Consider the following 19185-nt stretch of genomic DNA (forward strand, 5'->3'; position numbering starts at 1 on the left):
CTCAGCACACTGAGACTCGTAGTTAATGCTTAGTCACGTCCTGGAAGGTTTAGTCAGGGGAAAATCTGCTTGTTTCCCAATTCATGCAATGCATTGCACTCTTGCGGTCTCTGAGCTTTGAAATGAAATGCTGTCAGGGAGAATACCTTTGGGTCAATCTGATAACTCAACCTTGTGACTGGACGGCACGATTAGCTTTGGTCAAGTCCAGTTTGAGCTTAATGACGCCAAGTTACACCTTCTGTGATCTGACATTGGATCTGCAGTCACACCTCTGTATGCGACCCAAGTCCTCTTCCCCTTCTTCTCTTTCAGGCAAGACCTGGACCAGACTGAGTATTCACTTTTAAATCCACCCGGTCAAAGCCCAATTACCCCACTGTTGAGGTAAAATCTTTTGTCTCGGTTTGTGTCGGAAAGGGAGAAAAAAAAGGATAAAAAGAGGAGCTCTCTGGAGCAGAATTTCAAGGAAAGCAGTGGTCTTAGAGTCTTCTACTAATGCTTACTGCTCCAAATCTGTCTCTATAGAGCTTAGTGTTCAGAGACAGGATGACAGTAAGTGGGTCGACTAAACTCCTCTCCTTGTTGGAGTGCAACATGCATCTGTACTCTTGTGTACCTACCTGCATCCAACTTGACAACTCAAGTAGGCCAAGGTAGCACAGATTCACATTAAAACCTTGAGGGTTAAGTATTGTACTCGCAAATAAACATCCACCCATAGAGAGCCTGTAATCATTCCATCCAAAATAATTCTTCCTTGCTGGCGAGGCAGCTGAAGGGTGTACTTGTACCTTCAGAAACCTGCTGTATTTTAGGGCCTCTAATTATTTTTTTTAAAAGCATGATACACTGTGACAGAAGGTTTAATTCAGAGCTTTAGCCTTGTGTCTTAGCAACAATAAAGGAATGGGAGGGAAGCAACGTTCCAAAGCTCTTCCGTTATTGATTTTACACATTGAGGAAGGAGGAGGCTGTACTGCCGGCAAATGGGCACGAGCTCTCCACTTAAACCTAACTCACTTCTGAGAGCCTTTAAGCACACCCTCGGGAGACCCAACTTCAATACTAATAAAATGTACAGAAATACAGTGGCATATACTCTACATATAAATGTAGCCGAGTGATGGAGAATGAAAGTATGACACCACATCTAAGGAGATCTAAAGAGGAAAGCCGTGTCAAGATAAAAAACAAAGCCTCTGGATAACAGAGTCAGAGAGAGAGTAGATGGTAGTTCGCGGATGGTACTTTGGGGGTTTGTTTGCTCTTCAGATATAACAACACTGAAAAGGTTCCATGTGAAATCACACCACTGTGCATGTGGATTAGTAGCACACTGTCACAGTACTGGGGTCACAGTTTGGTGCATGCAGCACCACCTGAAAACTTTTAGCTGTATGCTGTTAGCAACAGATGCTGGGATTAATACCAACGAATGGATTGGCATGCATGGCAGTCACAATGTGGCAAGCATAAATGAAACAGTGGAGCTGGAAGACCTGCCCGCAGATTTCTGGTCAGCTACAACAGCAAGTGAGAGCAAGTGTACAAGAACAGTGTATTGGTGTTGCTTCACCGTTGAAGGTAGGCCTGTAATGATAACTACTTTTGTTGGAGAAAGCTTGTCCCAGAAATAATTACAATAAACGAAATTGTCATTTTGAAACTATTTTATGCCACAGATTTCATGATAATTAACACTGTGATAATGAACTTTTAATTCTTAACAATATTCAGAAACTGGAATTGGAATATGAACAATAAGAAATATTTGTTAATATATACAAGAAAGTATCTATAAATCTATAGCACTTTTGTAGGAGTAGCCCAAAATCACTCAGTTTGAGACTAAAGAAAATTTGGCCAACAAACAAAACCAAGATGCCTCTTAGGACGAATAGACCAGCTCAGCAAAGCTCCTGGAACATAATAGTTACCTCTATAATCCATGACATTGTTGGAGGGTAAAACTACAAACAACTGATTTTTTGGCTTGTTTCCTGAGGTTGGCAAATAACGACTATCATGACTGTCTCTTCCAGCTTAAAAGTGCTGCTGCAGGCTACCGGTAAGCTACACGAGTCATCCTTGATGTGTCGTTTTATTTTTCTTCTTACTTGCATTAGTAGGCGGGAGCGCTGTGCCAATGTCTGATAGTAGATGGAAAACCCTGCTGTTTATGCTAGCTATCATGTTGGCTAAAATGTTTGTGACATTCATACATAAACAAACATGCATGTAAACAAAACGAGCAATATCAAGGTCAGCAAAAACATCGAGGTCAAGTCCACCCATAATTATCGAGACAGGCCTAGTTGTTGGGTCCGTGAATGGAAACATCTAACATGCTAACGCACATTCCATAGCATCAACCAGATGTGCCAATGAACAGGATGATAAATGTTTGGGTGCCAAGGCAGAACGAAATTAAATGCTCCTACTAATGCAGACGTTTTATTTTTTATTATTCTACTCATTTTGGTATCCTCAATTTCATATCACAAGCGACATTTTTCAGCTGCCTTCTGGATAACGTTCATACAGTGGAATACAGAAGTGTTTGAAATGTTCCTGATTTTTATGATGAAAACTGTTTCACAAAGTTGTCAGTGGGCAAAACGTTACCTCAGTCTACATCAAGACAATGCTGTCTGTTTTTGACACTTGCAGTACTTTCTGCGCAAAATAAATAAAAAGAAACATTTCCTCATGTTGTTCTTTTTCTGCTGTGCTAAACTTGCACCGACTCACACTGACTCCTAAACCTGGTATGAACTGAACCGTGACTTCTGTTCTTTCCCCCCTGAGAACAAACACTACCCAGATGACCACCACCTTCAAATGTGACCTCAGTCATCCTCAAATCTCAAGGGGTTGCACTCCCACCTGCGTTTAGAGCTGTCCACATGTCATTGAATCATCCAGGATGCATTTAAATACAGATTGTAAACAGAGCCACTGACTCACTCTGGTAAAAAAAAAAAAAAACCTAAAAGAAAACATGCATACTTTTATTGCCCTTACAACACTAACTCCTTTTGACACATACACAATCATGCATACTTTCCTCTCTGATAAACACCACAAACAACAATTTGCCTGAGTCTTAGAAAGGAACATTTTAGCTGAGCTGACTTTTGAAACACCCTAGAGTCTAAACAAGCAATACTGTGAAATCAAACCGGGTGTAAAAACTGCACGGACTGATCTCAGCAACGTTTCTGTGTTGTGTGCGTGTGTGCCGGCATTTTTAACACATAAACCATGTTAAGGTAGGGAGTAGACATGCTGCACGTCATAGTGCCTGCATTGTTATTGTGTACTGAGTTATTTTATTCCATTTTTATTGTTCCCTCTCTTTGAGGTGCATGCCATCAGTGCCAGCAGGAATGAACAGCTAATAGCCACAGTAGACCGGTGTGGGTTTGCATGCATGTTGTTTCTGGCTCTAAATGCCCATGTAGATGTATTACGACTTTATTTACATGCATGCACACCACATAGACACACACAAGCCACCGTATTTTAATGCGGACATCCATTTCTACAAACAAGCCCAATCTGGTCGTTTACACTCCTGAGCTGCACACACATTTTATCCTCATGCTAATGGCATACTTTGCAGAGTATTTTTACACCTTGACAAGGCTATAGTCACCCTATCCCCATCGCGCGCACACTCATTATCCCCCCAACACAAACGCCACAAATAAACAGCAGAATCATTATTCTCGCTTCACTCGTCAAAAGCCAGCTCACGGCTGAATTTTCTGTCATTAAAAAAACATTAATGAGGATGATTAAAATGACTGTGATGAGAGGCTGGGACAGGGATATGAATCTCACTCCTGTACTGAATGCCAAAAGGAACTCTCTTGGCTTTTTGGCTTTGAGTGGGTGCGTGTTTTTGTGTTTATCAGGCTGTACTGCAAATGTTTTGTTCCTTTTTACTCCGCGCACTTGTAAAAGTGTGTGAGATGGGAGTGTTTGTTCCATCTATTGTCTAGGTGCTGTCGGTTTGGACCCCTGAAATCTGTGCATTTGTTTGGTACATTCTCAGCTCAACAGAAAAACACGAGTTGAGATTTTAAAAAATACGCTGAGAATTGATTTGTGGAGGTATAAGCTCCGGAATCTGTTGCTTGGAAGTCAGCTGCAAAACAATATTGAATTTATGAGATAACTTCTGACTCGGGAAGTCATTTTGTCACTGTGACTGTGCATAAATGCGCCATTTTGACAAAGTTTTCCATCAGTCTGCCCTTTCAACTGCATTTCCATGTTTTTGCAAAGAAAGATTCCAATCTTTCTCCGGCACAGTTCCCATTATAATGCGGCCCCTCTCAGTCTGACAAGTGTTAAGAGTTAGCTATTTGGAAAAACATAAACCATCATTCAACTCAGGCAGTGGACAACAGCTCTAGGCGTGCCTGTGAGCAACAGCCGCCTCCTCTCCCTGTGCCATTACTGCCACTGTACATTCAATGACAACAATGTAGGCGTCATTTTACTGATTTACAGAGGGGACTGAAACAATCTACTGTGTGGCTGAAAACTTTGTTTTGAAACGCAAGGCAAAGTTGGGAAACTGGACAGAGCTGGTTACAGATCAGTACTCGTACATGACAATTTGAATTACCACCAAACACTTTGAGTAAAGCAACCTTAGTAGCCCAAAGGGACATGTACCTAAACCCTAGAAGTGTTTCTACAGCAGACAGTACTCCTAAATGTAGCAGGGTTGTTACTGGATAGCAATAGTTATGTCAACCACGTCACTGCATCATATCTAACACAACACAGGAAATATGATTCAATAAACAGACACAATGAAGGACATTAAGTGTTTTGTATTCTTTCCTCTAAGTGTGGCTTTTAATTAGAAGGAGACAGGCTTTGTTTGAGAGAGGGCTGCAGGCAGGAAGAAAGAAATACAGCCGAGTCGAGCCTCTCTTGACCAATCAATGGACTACAGTGTGCTAGGTATTTCAACAGAGGGGTAACAAAAAGAAAGGGAGACAGAATGGAACAGTTGCATTTATACCATCCACAACTTTTGACAATGGAAACGCAAAAACAAACACTCTAATGTGTAACTAACTGCACTGAAATGGACTGCTCGGTGGAAACAGCTATAAGTGTACCTAACCCATTTCAAGCATTAATGTCCCATTAAGACTCCCTTTACGTACGAAAATAGATTCGTCCATTTCAAATGTTGTGACCGTCAACTTCCCACGGCATAGATATACCCACAAGATGGCACTACAGGGCAGAGTCAAAAGTTTCTGACAACAACAACTAACAATGGCTGAATGTAAAATGTCTGGATTTCATCGCACTTGCAGACTTGCGGACTTTGCGGGTGTGTTCCTGGGAGCTAGGCTAGAAAAGTGTCCGAAAAACAACCAAAAAAGATCTTCTGATGTAACTAGCAGGCCTGCCTGATTTATTTAGTCATAGCCCCGTCCTTATTTACAACCATCTCTGCATTTGAATGTCTGCAGTCTGCGTGTTATACAGAAATGTATTTTGTTCGCTCGCAAAACAACTCTTTACATGGGATTTGTATCTTATTATCTAGCAGACAACATACAACAGCAGTTACAATGATTGTTATCGTCGCTCGAATGTTTCCATGACGAGTAAAGAGAGTATTGAGGGCCGTCTATCAGTGGCTTGAGGTCTCGGCCCTAGCTGGCTTTTTGTGAAAACGGTGAACCCGTCACTGTACGTACAACTGAAATCTGCGAGGGCTCAGTCCCCAAGTCCAGAGGGTGGGCATTTGGATTCTGCCAAGGCAACAGCGGATGTGGACAGTGGACGGCAGTGGTCTGTGAGGCCATTAAATAGATCATGACACACAGACGGAGAAGTCTTTTTACTATATTACTGATTTGTCCCGCCACTTATAACATGTCTTTGTCGTGTCCTACAGTCGTTTCGGCTACACTGCCACCATGATTTCTGGCGGGACTGGTTGGTTCTGTCCGTATCCGTAAGCTTTCAGTAAATATGCACAAATACAGAAAATCTTAACACTGAGTACAGACAAAAAACTCCATCTGTGTCCCTACACGTATCTAACGATGAGCCTTAAATCTAGTCACCTTTTGTGTTTCTTTTTCCCCCCTCAAACAACCAACCTCAATTCCTAGCTCCTCTATTCAAATTTAAGACAAAAAAGGCAGATGTTCAAGCGGTGGCGTGTGTCTCGAGTGCTCCCTCGCTCAGTGCCAGGTCCTGCTGGGTCAGATGTGTGTAAATCATAGCAGCCCCCTAGGTGTACAGACTCGGTAGATCAATAGACACACGAGGGGGAAATCAACACTGCTTGTTTAAAGGGTGCGTCCCGGCCAATACCAAGCCCCAGGGTATCTACCGATAGTACTTGGTATTCAAACTGAGAAGAGGAGAGAAACAGATATCCTAGCTTAGGGCTTCCGAAATGTGTGTTTGGCTACCGGTGGGTGGGGGGAGGAGGGTGTTGGAGTGTATGTACAGCCACTGGGGGGGATCCCTGTTTAGTGCTATTGTTTAATTCATTACAAGATGATTAAAGGCAAATCAAGTTGATTCATAGAGCCAGAAAGTGATTGGGAGCTTTCAGTTTCTGTTACCACTTCTTACCTTTTTACCGATGAGCTTCTTCCTCAGGAACTCACGGGCCTCGAACATGTAGGGGATGTCGTAGAGCGGACGGAAACGTTTGTCTTTGTCCTTGTTTTTCTCCTGAGAAGCGATGGGAGAGAGGGGTCAGGAAGTGCAGGGGTGGGGAGAGAAGACAGAAAGAGAAAGATTATTCACATTGCACTCTCAAAGCTGCGTGGCTTAACACATCCGCTGCAGATGCAGACCTCCGAGAAACATGCACACACACAAGAACAGCCCCCCAGCTCATGCATACAGACGTAAACACAGACACACAGATTCGCACACAGTCAGCTTGTTTGTTCCCTCTTCTCCCTCTACGTCAGCCCTGTGATAGTGAGGATCTGGACTATCAACTGAGTGATTTTAATGTGAACAGTGGCATTTTCACAGTCCCACTAACACTTCTGCTGTCAATACTGACACACTGCACCAAAAAAAAAAAAAATAAAAAAAAAAAATCAAAGTACAGTTACCAAGGACGCAGATGCAAACAGCCAAGGCAAAGACATTTGTGTTAAGCAGATAGGCGAGCTGACACTATGTGCGTACACATGGTGCACACACACACAGATGTAGCCACATGCCACGCGCACACTCGCACAGCTGTGCACAAAAACTTCCCTCAATACGCTCACCCACTCTCTGACAGGAGCAGGCTACAAATAGAACCTATTTGCATTTTCAAAGGAGGATGAGGTTTTGTGTTGCTCCCAGTGTGTAGAGACGTGTACGCATGCACGCGCACACAGTGACAGGTGCCGTTTTTGTAGGGGCGGGGAAAAAAAAAAGAATACAGCAAATGACAATGACGCAGTGGGAAAATAAACGACAGGCGCTAACAGGAGGAATGAGGCTATGAATGACAATTCCAGTATGCTCGCCACCCCTGCCCCTCCCACACTCCTCTATGAGCGCCATCATTATCTGTCATACAAACAGAAGTAACACTCTTCCAAATGAACACACAGGCTTGGATTAATTCCTCATTTCCTCTTCTCTTCAATGGTTTTCATTCATTTTTAATGCCTCTCCAGTTGTTCGGAGCTGCCAGGTGTGGCACACAGCTGGGCTGATGGATGTGGGGAGAGAACACATGGGGAGCAAAGGGTGTGTGAGTGTGTGTTTGTATGTCGGAGCACGTGCTTATGGCTCATTTAAAGTCTTTGAAATAAATCTTGTGGGGACAAAATCCACTGGTGGAACAGTACTCAATACGTTTGAAGTATTAACAGATACACTGCAGTACGAATTAGTACCAAACTTATCCAGTCAAACGATACCTAAATTTGATCCTTTTTGGACCCAGGTCTAGAAAAAAATATTTGAATGGTTTTGCTCGCAACAATTTAATGCAACATATGATCGGCCCGCTGCTGCAGCAGCTACAACCCATATGGTCGGCATCGTGGTTAAGTCGAGTGCAGTGTATTTAACAGAGCTGGCCTGCCAAAACGCCACCAAATGAGTGGTGATGATGACCTGATGATCCGCCTTGAACACAAAGTACTAGTCTATGTGGGTTTATGCGTCGATGTAGAGCCTATGCCGTAGCCTGATGTGGACCACCCCAGAAATGTCACTGCAACACAGCATGCAACTCTTAGTGCAGAATAAAGGCTTAGTGCCTCATCACACTGTTGGCATTTGCAGCACAGTGTAAATCCAAGATGCACCCATTGCAAAGAATTAACAAAATACTCTGGCACCATTTTCTTTTCAATGAGTCTAAGCGAACCTGTTGCTGCAGCTGCACTTGTTGCCTTCATCCATGTGATGTTGTTCTTTCATGCTGGTACGCTTTCGTCTTCTTCATTTGGCATTAAATGGTAGACTAACACAAGCGTAGGTACATATGCAGCCCTGTCAGGTGCAGATGAATCACATCCCTGGTAAATACAGTACTCAATATCACTTCAAGGGTACTGGTATTGGTACCATCAAACAAAGAACTCCTACACTGAACAATGTTTTAGAAACAAACATTTTTCCTTCCAAAATACTGTTAATATTTGAAGTAAGTCTCAGCACGACAGCACAGAAGGCCTGCTGGATTGGCCCTGGTAGAGAAGCGCTGGAAACTGCCAAATCTACCAGCCAGTTCCCTTAACCTTGGCAGCAATGTAATAACCTTTGAGTTTAATAGCTTTCTATCTTTCTTTTCTTACTCCCTCGCTCTCATCCTTCTCCACTTTCACTAGCAGAGTCAGCACAGCATGGAACCTCGGAGGTGAGTTAATCTCACACATGGCCAGCGGAAATCCCCCACCGCTCAGCCAAGAGCCGATGTCCTCCATTTTGTGTCAGCCGGGGCTTATTGTCAGGGTCTTTCATCCCTACCAAGTCAGTTGCGGTGGGATGATGGGGCCTTTTAGGAGCACTGCCAGCCAGGAATCCTGCATTTTGTGCCTGAGCTGCCGACTTAGCCGTCCGCTGCTGGGGCTGAGGATAACTTTTACCGAGCTGGCACTGCTTGAGTGAAATCCCTTTTTTTTTTTGGACCATATTTTCTTAATCTCATACATTACGACAATTCCCAGACGCCGAATGACAGTGTCTTTGCATCATTTTACACACAGCCTACTGGTGGTAGTTCTTCCTGTTGGAAACCATTGGGATTCTGATATACACGGGCCAAAACAAGAGGATGACTCTGAACAGCAGAAAGTAAAGAATGAACCTGAGAGAAGAGGGAAAGACTAAAAAAGGAAAAAATCATTTTAACTAATAAGCTTTTTCATGGTGGAAAGGAAGCCATGTCACTGAGGGCGAGGAGTGTAAATGTCAGCACTCTATGCCAATTACCCACAAGGAGTGGAGAAGCAGACAAGGAGGACGAAAGGTACTTCTCCTCCATCTTTGGGAAGGTCTATGGGGAATGGAGCGAGGCGTAGTTGAAGACAGGAAGTGGAAAGAGTCAGAAAACAACAACAACAACAAAAAAAAATTAGACAGAGGAAATGTTACAACTAAAAACACGGACACAAAGGCAGCCATAGGAATCAATGGTGCCAATTGATTGTAGCAACTGCCCAATATTTCACAACGGGCCTGCACCGCTTTGTTTACAAGCTACAAAGTGGTCCACATCAGTTGCGGCGCTATTCAAAGGGACATTAAGCATTCCCCGACAGTTAAGTGCAGTTCAGACGGCTGAAAAGAAATGTGCCCCGCTGCCAATCAAACAAAACCTACACAAGGCTGTTCCACTTGATGAGTATGCGAGAACACAGACCGTGACAAGTCTAATTATTTAACTACGGAGCCGACTTCAACTCCAGTCTGAGATAAAGTGACAACATTAGCATCCTTAAATTACTCAGACAAGACAAACTCTGTGTGCGCCATCCTTAAACTGTTATTATGCAGTTGCAGGAAGGTTACAGAAAGAGGAGAGAGTCACTGCTGTGTCTCAACCGTGACCCAATAACAACAGTTTGCTCTCGCTGTCCTCGGGGGGAGTTCTGTTCTATTTGGGGTAAATTCCCTTCGTTCCAAATTACCAGCTACAGCTCAGGAATCATCTTTGACTATTGCAGAGGCATGACGCTAGCTGGATTGTACAGTGTCGCAGGGCTGCAGGGGGCTGGGGCTGCAAATGTGTGGATGCTGCTGCTTGGAGCATTTGCAGCTTCTGGAACTTCAAGGGTGAAATCATGACTCAGGAGCACGTCATGCTTTCTGATGTGTGGTGCTGGAGGTGGGGGGAGTGTACAGTATTAGACCTTATTTTTGCATTTAACTGGTTGAGAATTATTTTGTGTGTAACCTATATTTTGGGAGAAACATGCTGCTGTGTGCGTGTGTGTGTCCCAGACAGAGTGGACATTATTTTTTGATTAAGCGGCGCACTGGGAGCCGTAGACAAACAGTCAACATTTACTACTGTATGCGTAACAACATTACTCAACCGTGCATGCATAAACATTAAATGGCTGCAGAGGGGCCGGGCGGAGAGAGAGGGAGACAATGTGAGAGGAAGAGGGGGCACACACTTATGCAGGAGCATAAAGGATGTAGCTGGTTACAGTACTACAATACAAAATCTAATATATCTAATCTAATAACCTCACATTCACGGCATTATTGTCCATTCGCCACAACACAAATAAGTCATTACTAAAGTGACTTGAAATGATCCCACAATAGACTCAGGAGAGATCCTGGATTACAGAATGAAATTACCTGGAGTACCATAACAACAAACAGCCACTCAGTTCATGATTAGCTGCTGCCAGAGCACTGCAGGTAAATTCACTGGGACAGCTGTGACGGCTGACTGTGCAGTCACTGAGGGACTACTTCACCCCCCGCCCCCCAAAATGCATACACCATTTGTGTATCAATGACTCACCCCTGCTGTGTTCAAGTTGTTAGGAAAAGATTGTTTTTGTATGTTTTGTATGCCTCTGGTGAACAATAAAATCCAAAAGCAGAGAAAATTCTTCATGAATTAAAGTCACAGGGGGCCCTGTTTAACAACAACTAAAGTGTATCAACACTTTCCCCGCCAGTGTATTATTTTTAAGTTGCCAGCCACCGCCAGTATTTTTGATCATATTCACTAATCTTTCAAGAACCACAGAATAATTTGTTCTATGAATATGTAAACCGTATATACACAAAACTAAAGAAGAGACCTTCTGTTTTATATATTAAAAAAAAAAACAACATTTTATTCTATCTTATTTCCATTTCGGACAAAAACCTGAGAAAAATGCTTTTTTGTCAAAGAATGTCATTTTTCTCATACAACGTATAAAATCAATTTCGCATTTACATTTTTTGTATTTTTCTCATTTCATTACTTCAGTTTGAATTTTAGAAATAATAGCAAAAAATGTTCAGTGATCGTTCAGTGTTCTGCTCTCCTGTTTCGTCCTGTCCTGATCCGGTTTCGCTCCTTCAAACTCATTTGCTTCTTCGTCCAAATCAGATTCAGAATGTTGATCAAAACAGGAATTATCATTATCTGAGTCCATTAACGTCTCCATGGCTGGCGCAACAGTCAACTTTTTCGTCGGCACCGGCATTTTCGTGCAGTTTACAAGCTGCTACATTTCTGCAAACAACATCTTCCGATTCTCCTTTTACTTATTTTGTTTTTGGACATGGCAGTGCCGTTCTATAAGTGAAAACACGGACTACAGGAGTATCTCGTCAATGGCGGGGAAGCATTCTATCATATATGATGGAAAATCTCGTCATTGGCTGGTATTGTGTTAAAAAAAATTTGCGTACAACTCTTGCAGACAACGCCAGTCTCATTTACTGAGTCATATGCTCAGTACCTCCCAAACAGACAGCCCTTTCCAACAGGGACCTAAACCAAAAATGAAACTTATCGATGTTCTCTTTAAAGCCAGACTCCTTTGACTAAAACTGTAATTTTACCTCGCTGAACACCAGAGCTGCTGGTCTACTTCTGCCTCAATCGGCAGTTTGTTTGTTACTGTGTGACTTCAAGGATTTGATCTAACACTTTAAAACACCAAAGTCACACAATACACAAACTACCAATGGGGGCAGTGGTAGACGAGCAACTCCCATGTTCAGCGGAGTAAAATTACTGTTTTGTCAATGGAGTCTGGCTTTAAATAGAGCACAGGTAAGTGTCAGAAAGGGCTGTCTCTTTGGGAGGTACTGAGCATATGACTGGATAAATGAGACTTTATACTGCATGAGTTGTGCAAGAGTTTGTATACTGATGTTTTAATATAGTTTTGTTGTTGTCGAACATGGTCACCCATGACTTCAATTCATCAAGAACTTTCTCTCTGTTTGGATTGTTTGTTCACCAGAGGCAAGCCAGAAAAACAGTTTTCTTCCTGAATTTAACTTAACACAGGGTGATTTATTGATATACAAATGGCCATTTGGGGGGTGATATATTCTTTTAATAAAGATGCAATACAAAAAATGGGAGCTAAAGCAGTGAGTGAGGGGCTACACTGTGATTCAATCTGAGCAGTGTTGTGTTTTTAATTTTGGAAACCAGACAGACAGTCAGACTGGAACAACACACAGACACAGTAATGCAGTGTTCGACTAACTGCAGCGCTGCAGGCTAAAAAAAAAAAAATCTCCAATATTGCTGATTATATTCAACTATTGAAAGCACAGAGCAAACTCGCACAGCTTACACTTGATAACATCGCACATATTGCATCCGTCAAGCACAAAGCACCCATTTATAAATGGCCAGTATCAAAACACATTCTGCTCAAAAATGATTTCAGGTGGTGTTTACTTTCTGCTCTTGACAAAACTGTATCTCTGAAAAGCAACAGTCATTTTATCTTCTAAGGCAGCCCTTTGTTTAACATCCTCTCCCTGCACACAAACGACAGCAAGCCAAGTCTTTTGCTTTTTTAACTGTGTCAGCCAAATAGTGCAATGGGGCAAAAAAAAAAATATTCACCCAGTAGTGAGGAGGGATACTGGCTACCAATCTGCCTCGCTCAGCCAATGGTGCACAAGTGAGTCTGAAAGCAGGCTACCCTCCTCTCTTGTCGCCATCCTCCCAAACTTGAGGTCAAAGCATGTCATGCCAGGCTAGGGGCATGCCGAGGGCGCACACATGGCCAGACATAAGATTTGGAGGATGGGGACAGAAGTGAGGAGGCATGGGAGGGGATAAAAACAAAGAGGAGTGTAAGGAGAGAGGAGCAAGCCACAGTCGCAAATGGGGAGTAGGGAGCAGATGGGCCCGTCTGCTTAAAGGGACAGTTCACCCCAAAATCATATCAAGTAGCCATGTTGGAAGTATTCATGTTACAATATAGTTATATACATACTGAACTGACTAGAAAAATATTTTTACATATCCTTCAATGGAAAGAGGTTTTGGAATATGTTTAGGAACATTTGTATTGAACTCTATTGAGGGGAGAGTTGCCGAGTGTTGGAGATATCGGCTGTAGAGATGTCTGCATTCTCTCCAATATAATGGAACTATGATGAAACTGCTCACAACAAGGTCTGTGAATTATCTTGGGTAATCAAGTCATGATTTCTGGAACGAGACATTGCATAGTTTTTCATATGATTTTTTGGTCCTTTGAGCACCACAAGCTGAGTGTCATCTAATTCCATTATATTTGAGAGAGGGCAGACATCTCTACGGCAAATCTTCAACACTCAGCAACTCAAACCCAGTAGTGGAAAGCAGCGTCACTACAAGTAACGACTTTCTGAATCAAATAGTTTTTCAGTAGCAAAGCTGATTTACTGACTGACTGACTGGCGTCCACAAAAGTTAAGCTCTGAAGGGCGGTGGACTTTTTTACTGCGGAGGTCTGGAGAAAAGTAAGGATAATTAAACTGAGGATAAGTAACTTGACCGACGAGAGAAGCACTTCTGCATGACATCACATACTAGTCCTTCAGTTGATTCTGCTTGCTGCTTTTACTATTGGCTTTTCTTTGCAAGATCTGCCCTACTCTGCCTCTGATTGACTACACTGCATTTCTTGACTCGTCTCTCACATGTCTTGCCCATAGACTGTATATACAGTATGTAGTGGATTTGCAGTGGACACTCGAGAATTGCACACAACAACAGTCGATAAAAGGGCTAAGAGACAGAGAAACGAGTTAAGAAGGAAGTGATACATTGATGTCATGTGTTGTTTGCAGGACATCTACAAAAAGAAAAGTTTTAATATGTCTGTTATTTTTATTGTTTATATTGCTGTCTTTTATTTATTGTGGTTTTATTGACTATAAAATACATTTTCGATTTCTGTTTTTAAATTACTGACAGAGCCAGATGACCTTATGAAAGAGGCCAAGTCAGGAAATGCATTAAGCAGGAAGAGGAGAGAGAAAAAAAGGCCGACTGACAATGTGATGTTATTGGAGGACATGTTCAAATGTCACAAAGTCTTCAACAAAAGAGAAGAAGGTTTTAATCTAAGTCTGTTATTCTTAGTTTAACTAAATACTCTTTGGCCTGCAGATTTGTTTGGCTGACAGTTTTTCTATTTTCTCATAGCTTAGCTTGCTACATTTCTCTGGGGGTAGTCTCAATGTCGTGAAACTTCATTTTGATGTACAGTAACTGGTAGCTTTGTTCAAGTAGCTTGCCCAACACTTTTCACACCAAACCAATCTAGATAAATTAACAGAAGCCCTTTTTGAATAGGAATTGTGCAAATTTGCAGGAAAGCCCAATCAGTCTTCGTTCAGCATTGGCAGTATAAAAACAAAATCGGGGAGTGCAGCAAAATGCCGCCTACCTACTTTTGTTTAGACAGAATGTGCCCTTTTCGGGGCAATGGGGGCGTAAGCAAGTAACAAAACATGTAGCTCAGCGTGTGACGTAAACAGTGAGGTGGGAGGGAAGCCGCGGCTGGTCAGTCCTTCGGTGATTCTCTTATATGTCGGCCCATTCTTCACCGTCCCCGTCACTTGACTATTAATGGCCTCTCCGTTTGCGTTCTTTATAAACCAAAAAGGTTCCGCTAATATGTTTACCCATACGCAGCCAATCTGGCTCCATGTGTCAAAACGCTTGCAGCTTGCCTGCAAAACGGCCCAACATTCGCCAAAAATCTGGCAGTGTAAAAGGGGCTAGTGTGAGAATATGTCCTGATCCTTTAAACTTGGGTGCACTCTTTGATTTTTGATTCTGCGGTGAGCTATCCTTTAAACAGGCTATCATGAAGCTGCATGACTTTAAATTCTTACAAATATTGAACGAAAACACAAAAGGAGTATCAAACTTCAATTATATTCCTCCAGTGACATTTGCATCTGATCTGAAAGCCACTGAAAATCAACACAAATATTATGTTACTGTATTCCACCAACTTGAGAACCGAAATTCCATTAACACGACGCCCAAGCACACTGCTGTTTTGTTACTTGTTTGTAAGCTGTCATTTTCTTATCTGTCTGTTTGTCCCACATGTTATTATTTTTTTGCTTGTTGTGGTGTCAAATTTTCCGTTTGACAGCATTTTGATATTTCCTTCATCTGTTTTCACTGTATTTGAGCATCCTGCCCCGCACTACAGCCGATAATTACCTGAGTAGCAGCGCTGCAACACATTTTCTATTTCCATATTCTACCACCTTTTTTGCGGCTTTGATGTCTTGACTACAATTGCAGATGTGAAAATGAATTTATTATCATGTGCGGGCTAAAGCGACACAAACATGCTACTGTACAGCTATTGTTCGGAGTAACAACAAGCGGCAGGTGTGCAACAAACAAAAACAGTGTAGTCATTTGTTTTGTGATGAGCCTTCCAGACGTATCTACGCAATCTGATGTACTTTACATAGTTATGAAGATGTGAATGATTCTACCCACATACTTTGCCAGACTTTTCAGACCTGCGTCGAAGCTGCCGTATTTACAGAAATGCTAATCAGTGTGCAGTGCTCCAGTGTAAAAATAAACCCAATAATGTGAATGTAAAAATAAGAAGGAGACGGGACACAGAAGAGACGGGTGGAGGGAGGCAGGGAGATAGACAAGTGGTTTATCGGAGGGAGCGAAAGATGTACTGTGAGACTAAATCATCTACAGAGTCAACACACACACACACACACACACACACACACACACACACAAGAGTGGACTGTGGAGAGGTTACATGAGTAGGCAGGGCGGTATGGAGTGGCGTGGGGGTGAGCCATAGTCATTGTGTTGCCTTATATAAGGACAGTGAGTTGACCTCTCTATGTGCTCCATCAGCACTGTCCTTAGCCCCACTTAAACCACATAAGCACACAGATAATGCATGAAGAGACGCACACACACAAACACTCGAGACATTGTCAAAGCAGATACGCGCAAACGCACCCAAACGCGCTGATTGTGAGTGAGTGAGTGAGTGGGTGTAACAGTGAGTCACTGAGTTGCATAGACATCTCTCCCCACTCATGTTTACGCTGGGCTTGTCCTGCTGCACATGAGGAGAAAAAAAAATGAAGGAAGAGAACAAAAAAAAAAAAAAGTGGGGGGAGAGGAGAGAAGAAAAAGCTGACTCCAACTCCCAGGCTCAAAATAACTCACATCTGAAGATATGCCACAGCAGTAACACCGGGGAGGGGTGGAACCAAAATGAGAGGGGGGGGGGGCACTACACAATTAGTGTAGTCACGAGAGGGGAGGGGACTGAGAGGAGAGGATGGCAGGAGCGGTCACAGTTCATCAGTGCACTGGTACGTCGCATGTAACCTCTGTTACCCCTCTGAACTGCACACACACAGGCACAAACGGCCTCGCTTGCAGAACGCACTGCCAAACAGCGCACACACACACACATACACACACACACACACATCCAGACAGACAGAGATAATAATGACAACTGGCACAAGAGAATCCCTACAGACCTCTAGAGAATGCAACACACACCATTGTCACGATACCAAATTTAGAGATTCCCCGGCTACACTTTCTGGAGCTGGAGTGTCTCTACACATACAGCACATGTGTGTGTGTAATCCATGTTTGTGCACATGCTGACGCCAATTTCCAAGATGTTTCCTGACATAGGCTAATGCAGCTTAACCAAGCATGTCACTGTGTGTGTGTGTGTGTGTGTGTGTGTGTGTGTGTGCCTGTGTGGGTAAGCTGCGCCTCAAACCGTGACGACATCTTTGTGTCTGTCTGCTGCACTGTAAGCAACACGCCAGCTCACTCGTGACAGTGTTAGCCAACATGATGTCAGTGTGTGTCGAGCTCGTGGCTGAAAGATACCTGCTGTGACCTCTCACTCGCCTGACCCACAGGTAGGAATCATCCATCGCTGCTTACAGCCGCGAAAAATCAGTTGTCAGGGTTGCGTGTGCTGTCACTGCATGTATGCTTCTTACATGTGCACTAACCCCTTTTTTTTTTAGGCATGGTGAAGACAAAAAAAAAAAATCCTAACCACAGCCACAGCTGCTCCTCTTTACAAATACTTTGGCAGGAGATCACCAACATTTGGAGGTGCTAAACGATGAATTTCACTGCCTTTAAAAATAGTCTGAGTGATAGTAATGAAAGGAAAAATTAACAACGTCCAGAACACTCTCAGTAACATAATGTGAACTGCTATATCTGCATCTGTAAAGGAGTGGAGACAGGGCATGAAATGAAGTTCCCCTGCTCGCCTAAGGTAACAGCTCACTCGCCTAATTTAGTGATCAGACAAAAGCCGAGCTGGCAAATAAGACCGGACATAAAAGCCACAATTCCATGCATGGGCATCATACAAAAATATTTAGTTAATGTAACAGAGAAATGGTCGGTGCTTCCCTGATTCTACCTTACAGTCCAAGGGCTCATCACAGCTTCAGTAAACCTATCACAACTCTGCATTGCTGCCATAGCGACAACACTCAAAGCTGAGCCAACAGCATTACAGGCAGGCAGGCAGCTCTTTAGCTCACAGACAGAAATAACTAGCTAACAAACAGCACCAGCAGCAGCACCATGAACAAGCCTTATCAAAAGACAAATTGCAGCAACAGTTTTTTTTTTTATGTAAGGCCGCCTCCAAAAAAAGACTGGCCTCCTGCAGTCATATGAAAGACCTCTCTTGCTTATAGGAAGCACTGGCTTTGACACAGATATTCCTGACTCTGACTGCCCTACATGTTTTAATTTAAATAAAGAAAGCACATGTGTATATTCTGTTGATGTCATTTCACTTCAATCTACGTGGGATTTTTTTGCCTTTACTTGTCAATAATGTCAGTTATTAACAGCTAGTAACAAAATCTACAATACAAGCATGTGTATTTACCTATAGAAGTAATGCCAGCCTGACATTTAACTACTTTTCAGGTGATTTTACAGTTGCAGACAAATTTCCAATGTCAGAATAAAATCATCAGACATGTACCTCAGTTGGTGTGTGCTCCAATGATCTCAATCATTTGATCTAAGTGATAAAAAAAACGCAGTCTGGTCTATCATAAGTCAGTCTTTTTAAGGTCTTGACATTCCAGTAAAATCAAACATGTTTAATATCATCATAAGTTTTTCCTCTTATGCAAATTAAGCTTGGGTAGGTAAGGTTTAATTTTCAAATCCATCAAAGAGAGATGCTCCTCTTTCTGTTAAACTGATATGGAGATGCTGTATTGCGGCGGTGTAGTGCACAGCACTCGCCACCAGAGGTCAGTCTCTACTGCTGGAGGCTGAGAAAGATGGGGACTGGCAAGTGGTTGGAATACAGCAGGACTGGTTATAAAAAAAAAAAATAAAAAAAAAATTACCTCTGCCCCTGTTTGGGAGTGTTGCCACATAAAACTTTAGTTAGCAGTTTGTTAGCTACATGATTTTGTTCAAAATATCATCTCCATTCAGCCCACTGATGTGTCAGTATCTGCCACAGCAATTAGGGATGCACCGATCCGATACCTGGATCGAATATCGGCCCCGAAATCATCAAAATAAATGGATAGGGTATCGCAAAATGCAACCCATACCTGAGGCGATCCTTTCCCTTTAAATCTATTGCGACGTGAGCTACGTCATACGTCATGGAGCAAAGGAGAGAATCTGCTGTGTGGAGGTATTTC

General features: G+C 42.7%; 1 protein-coding gene across 1 annotated transcript in view; it reads right to left on the reverse strand.

Moving 5' to 3' along the window:
• Window positions 1–19185, reverse strand: part of snd1 (staphylococcal nuclease and tudor domain containing 1) — a 271331-nt gene that overhangs the window by 216580 nt on the left and 35566 nt on the right. The window contains exon 11 of the mRNA XM_049567171.1: window positions 6634–6735. Coding sequence (XP_049423128.1) covers window positions 6634–6735 — 102 coding nt within the window. The remainder of the gene's footprint in view (window positions 1–6633; window positions 6736–19185) is intronic.

The sequence above is a fragment of the Epinephelus fuscoguttatus genome, linkage group LG22, assembly GCF_011397635.1.
Source record: "Epinephelus fuscoguttatus linkage group LG22, E.fuscoguttatus.final_Chr_v1".
In the NCBI taxonomy this organism is placed as follows: domain Eukaryota; kingdom Metazoa; phylum Chordata; class Actinopteri; order Perciformes; family Serranidae; genus Epinephelus; species Epinephelus fuscoguttatus.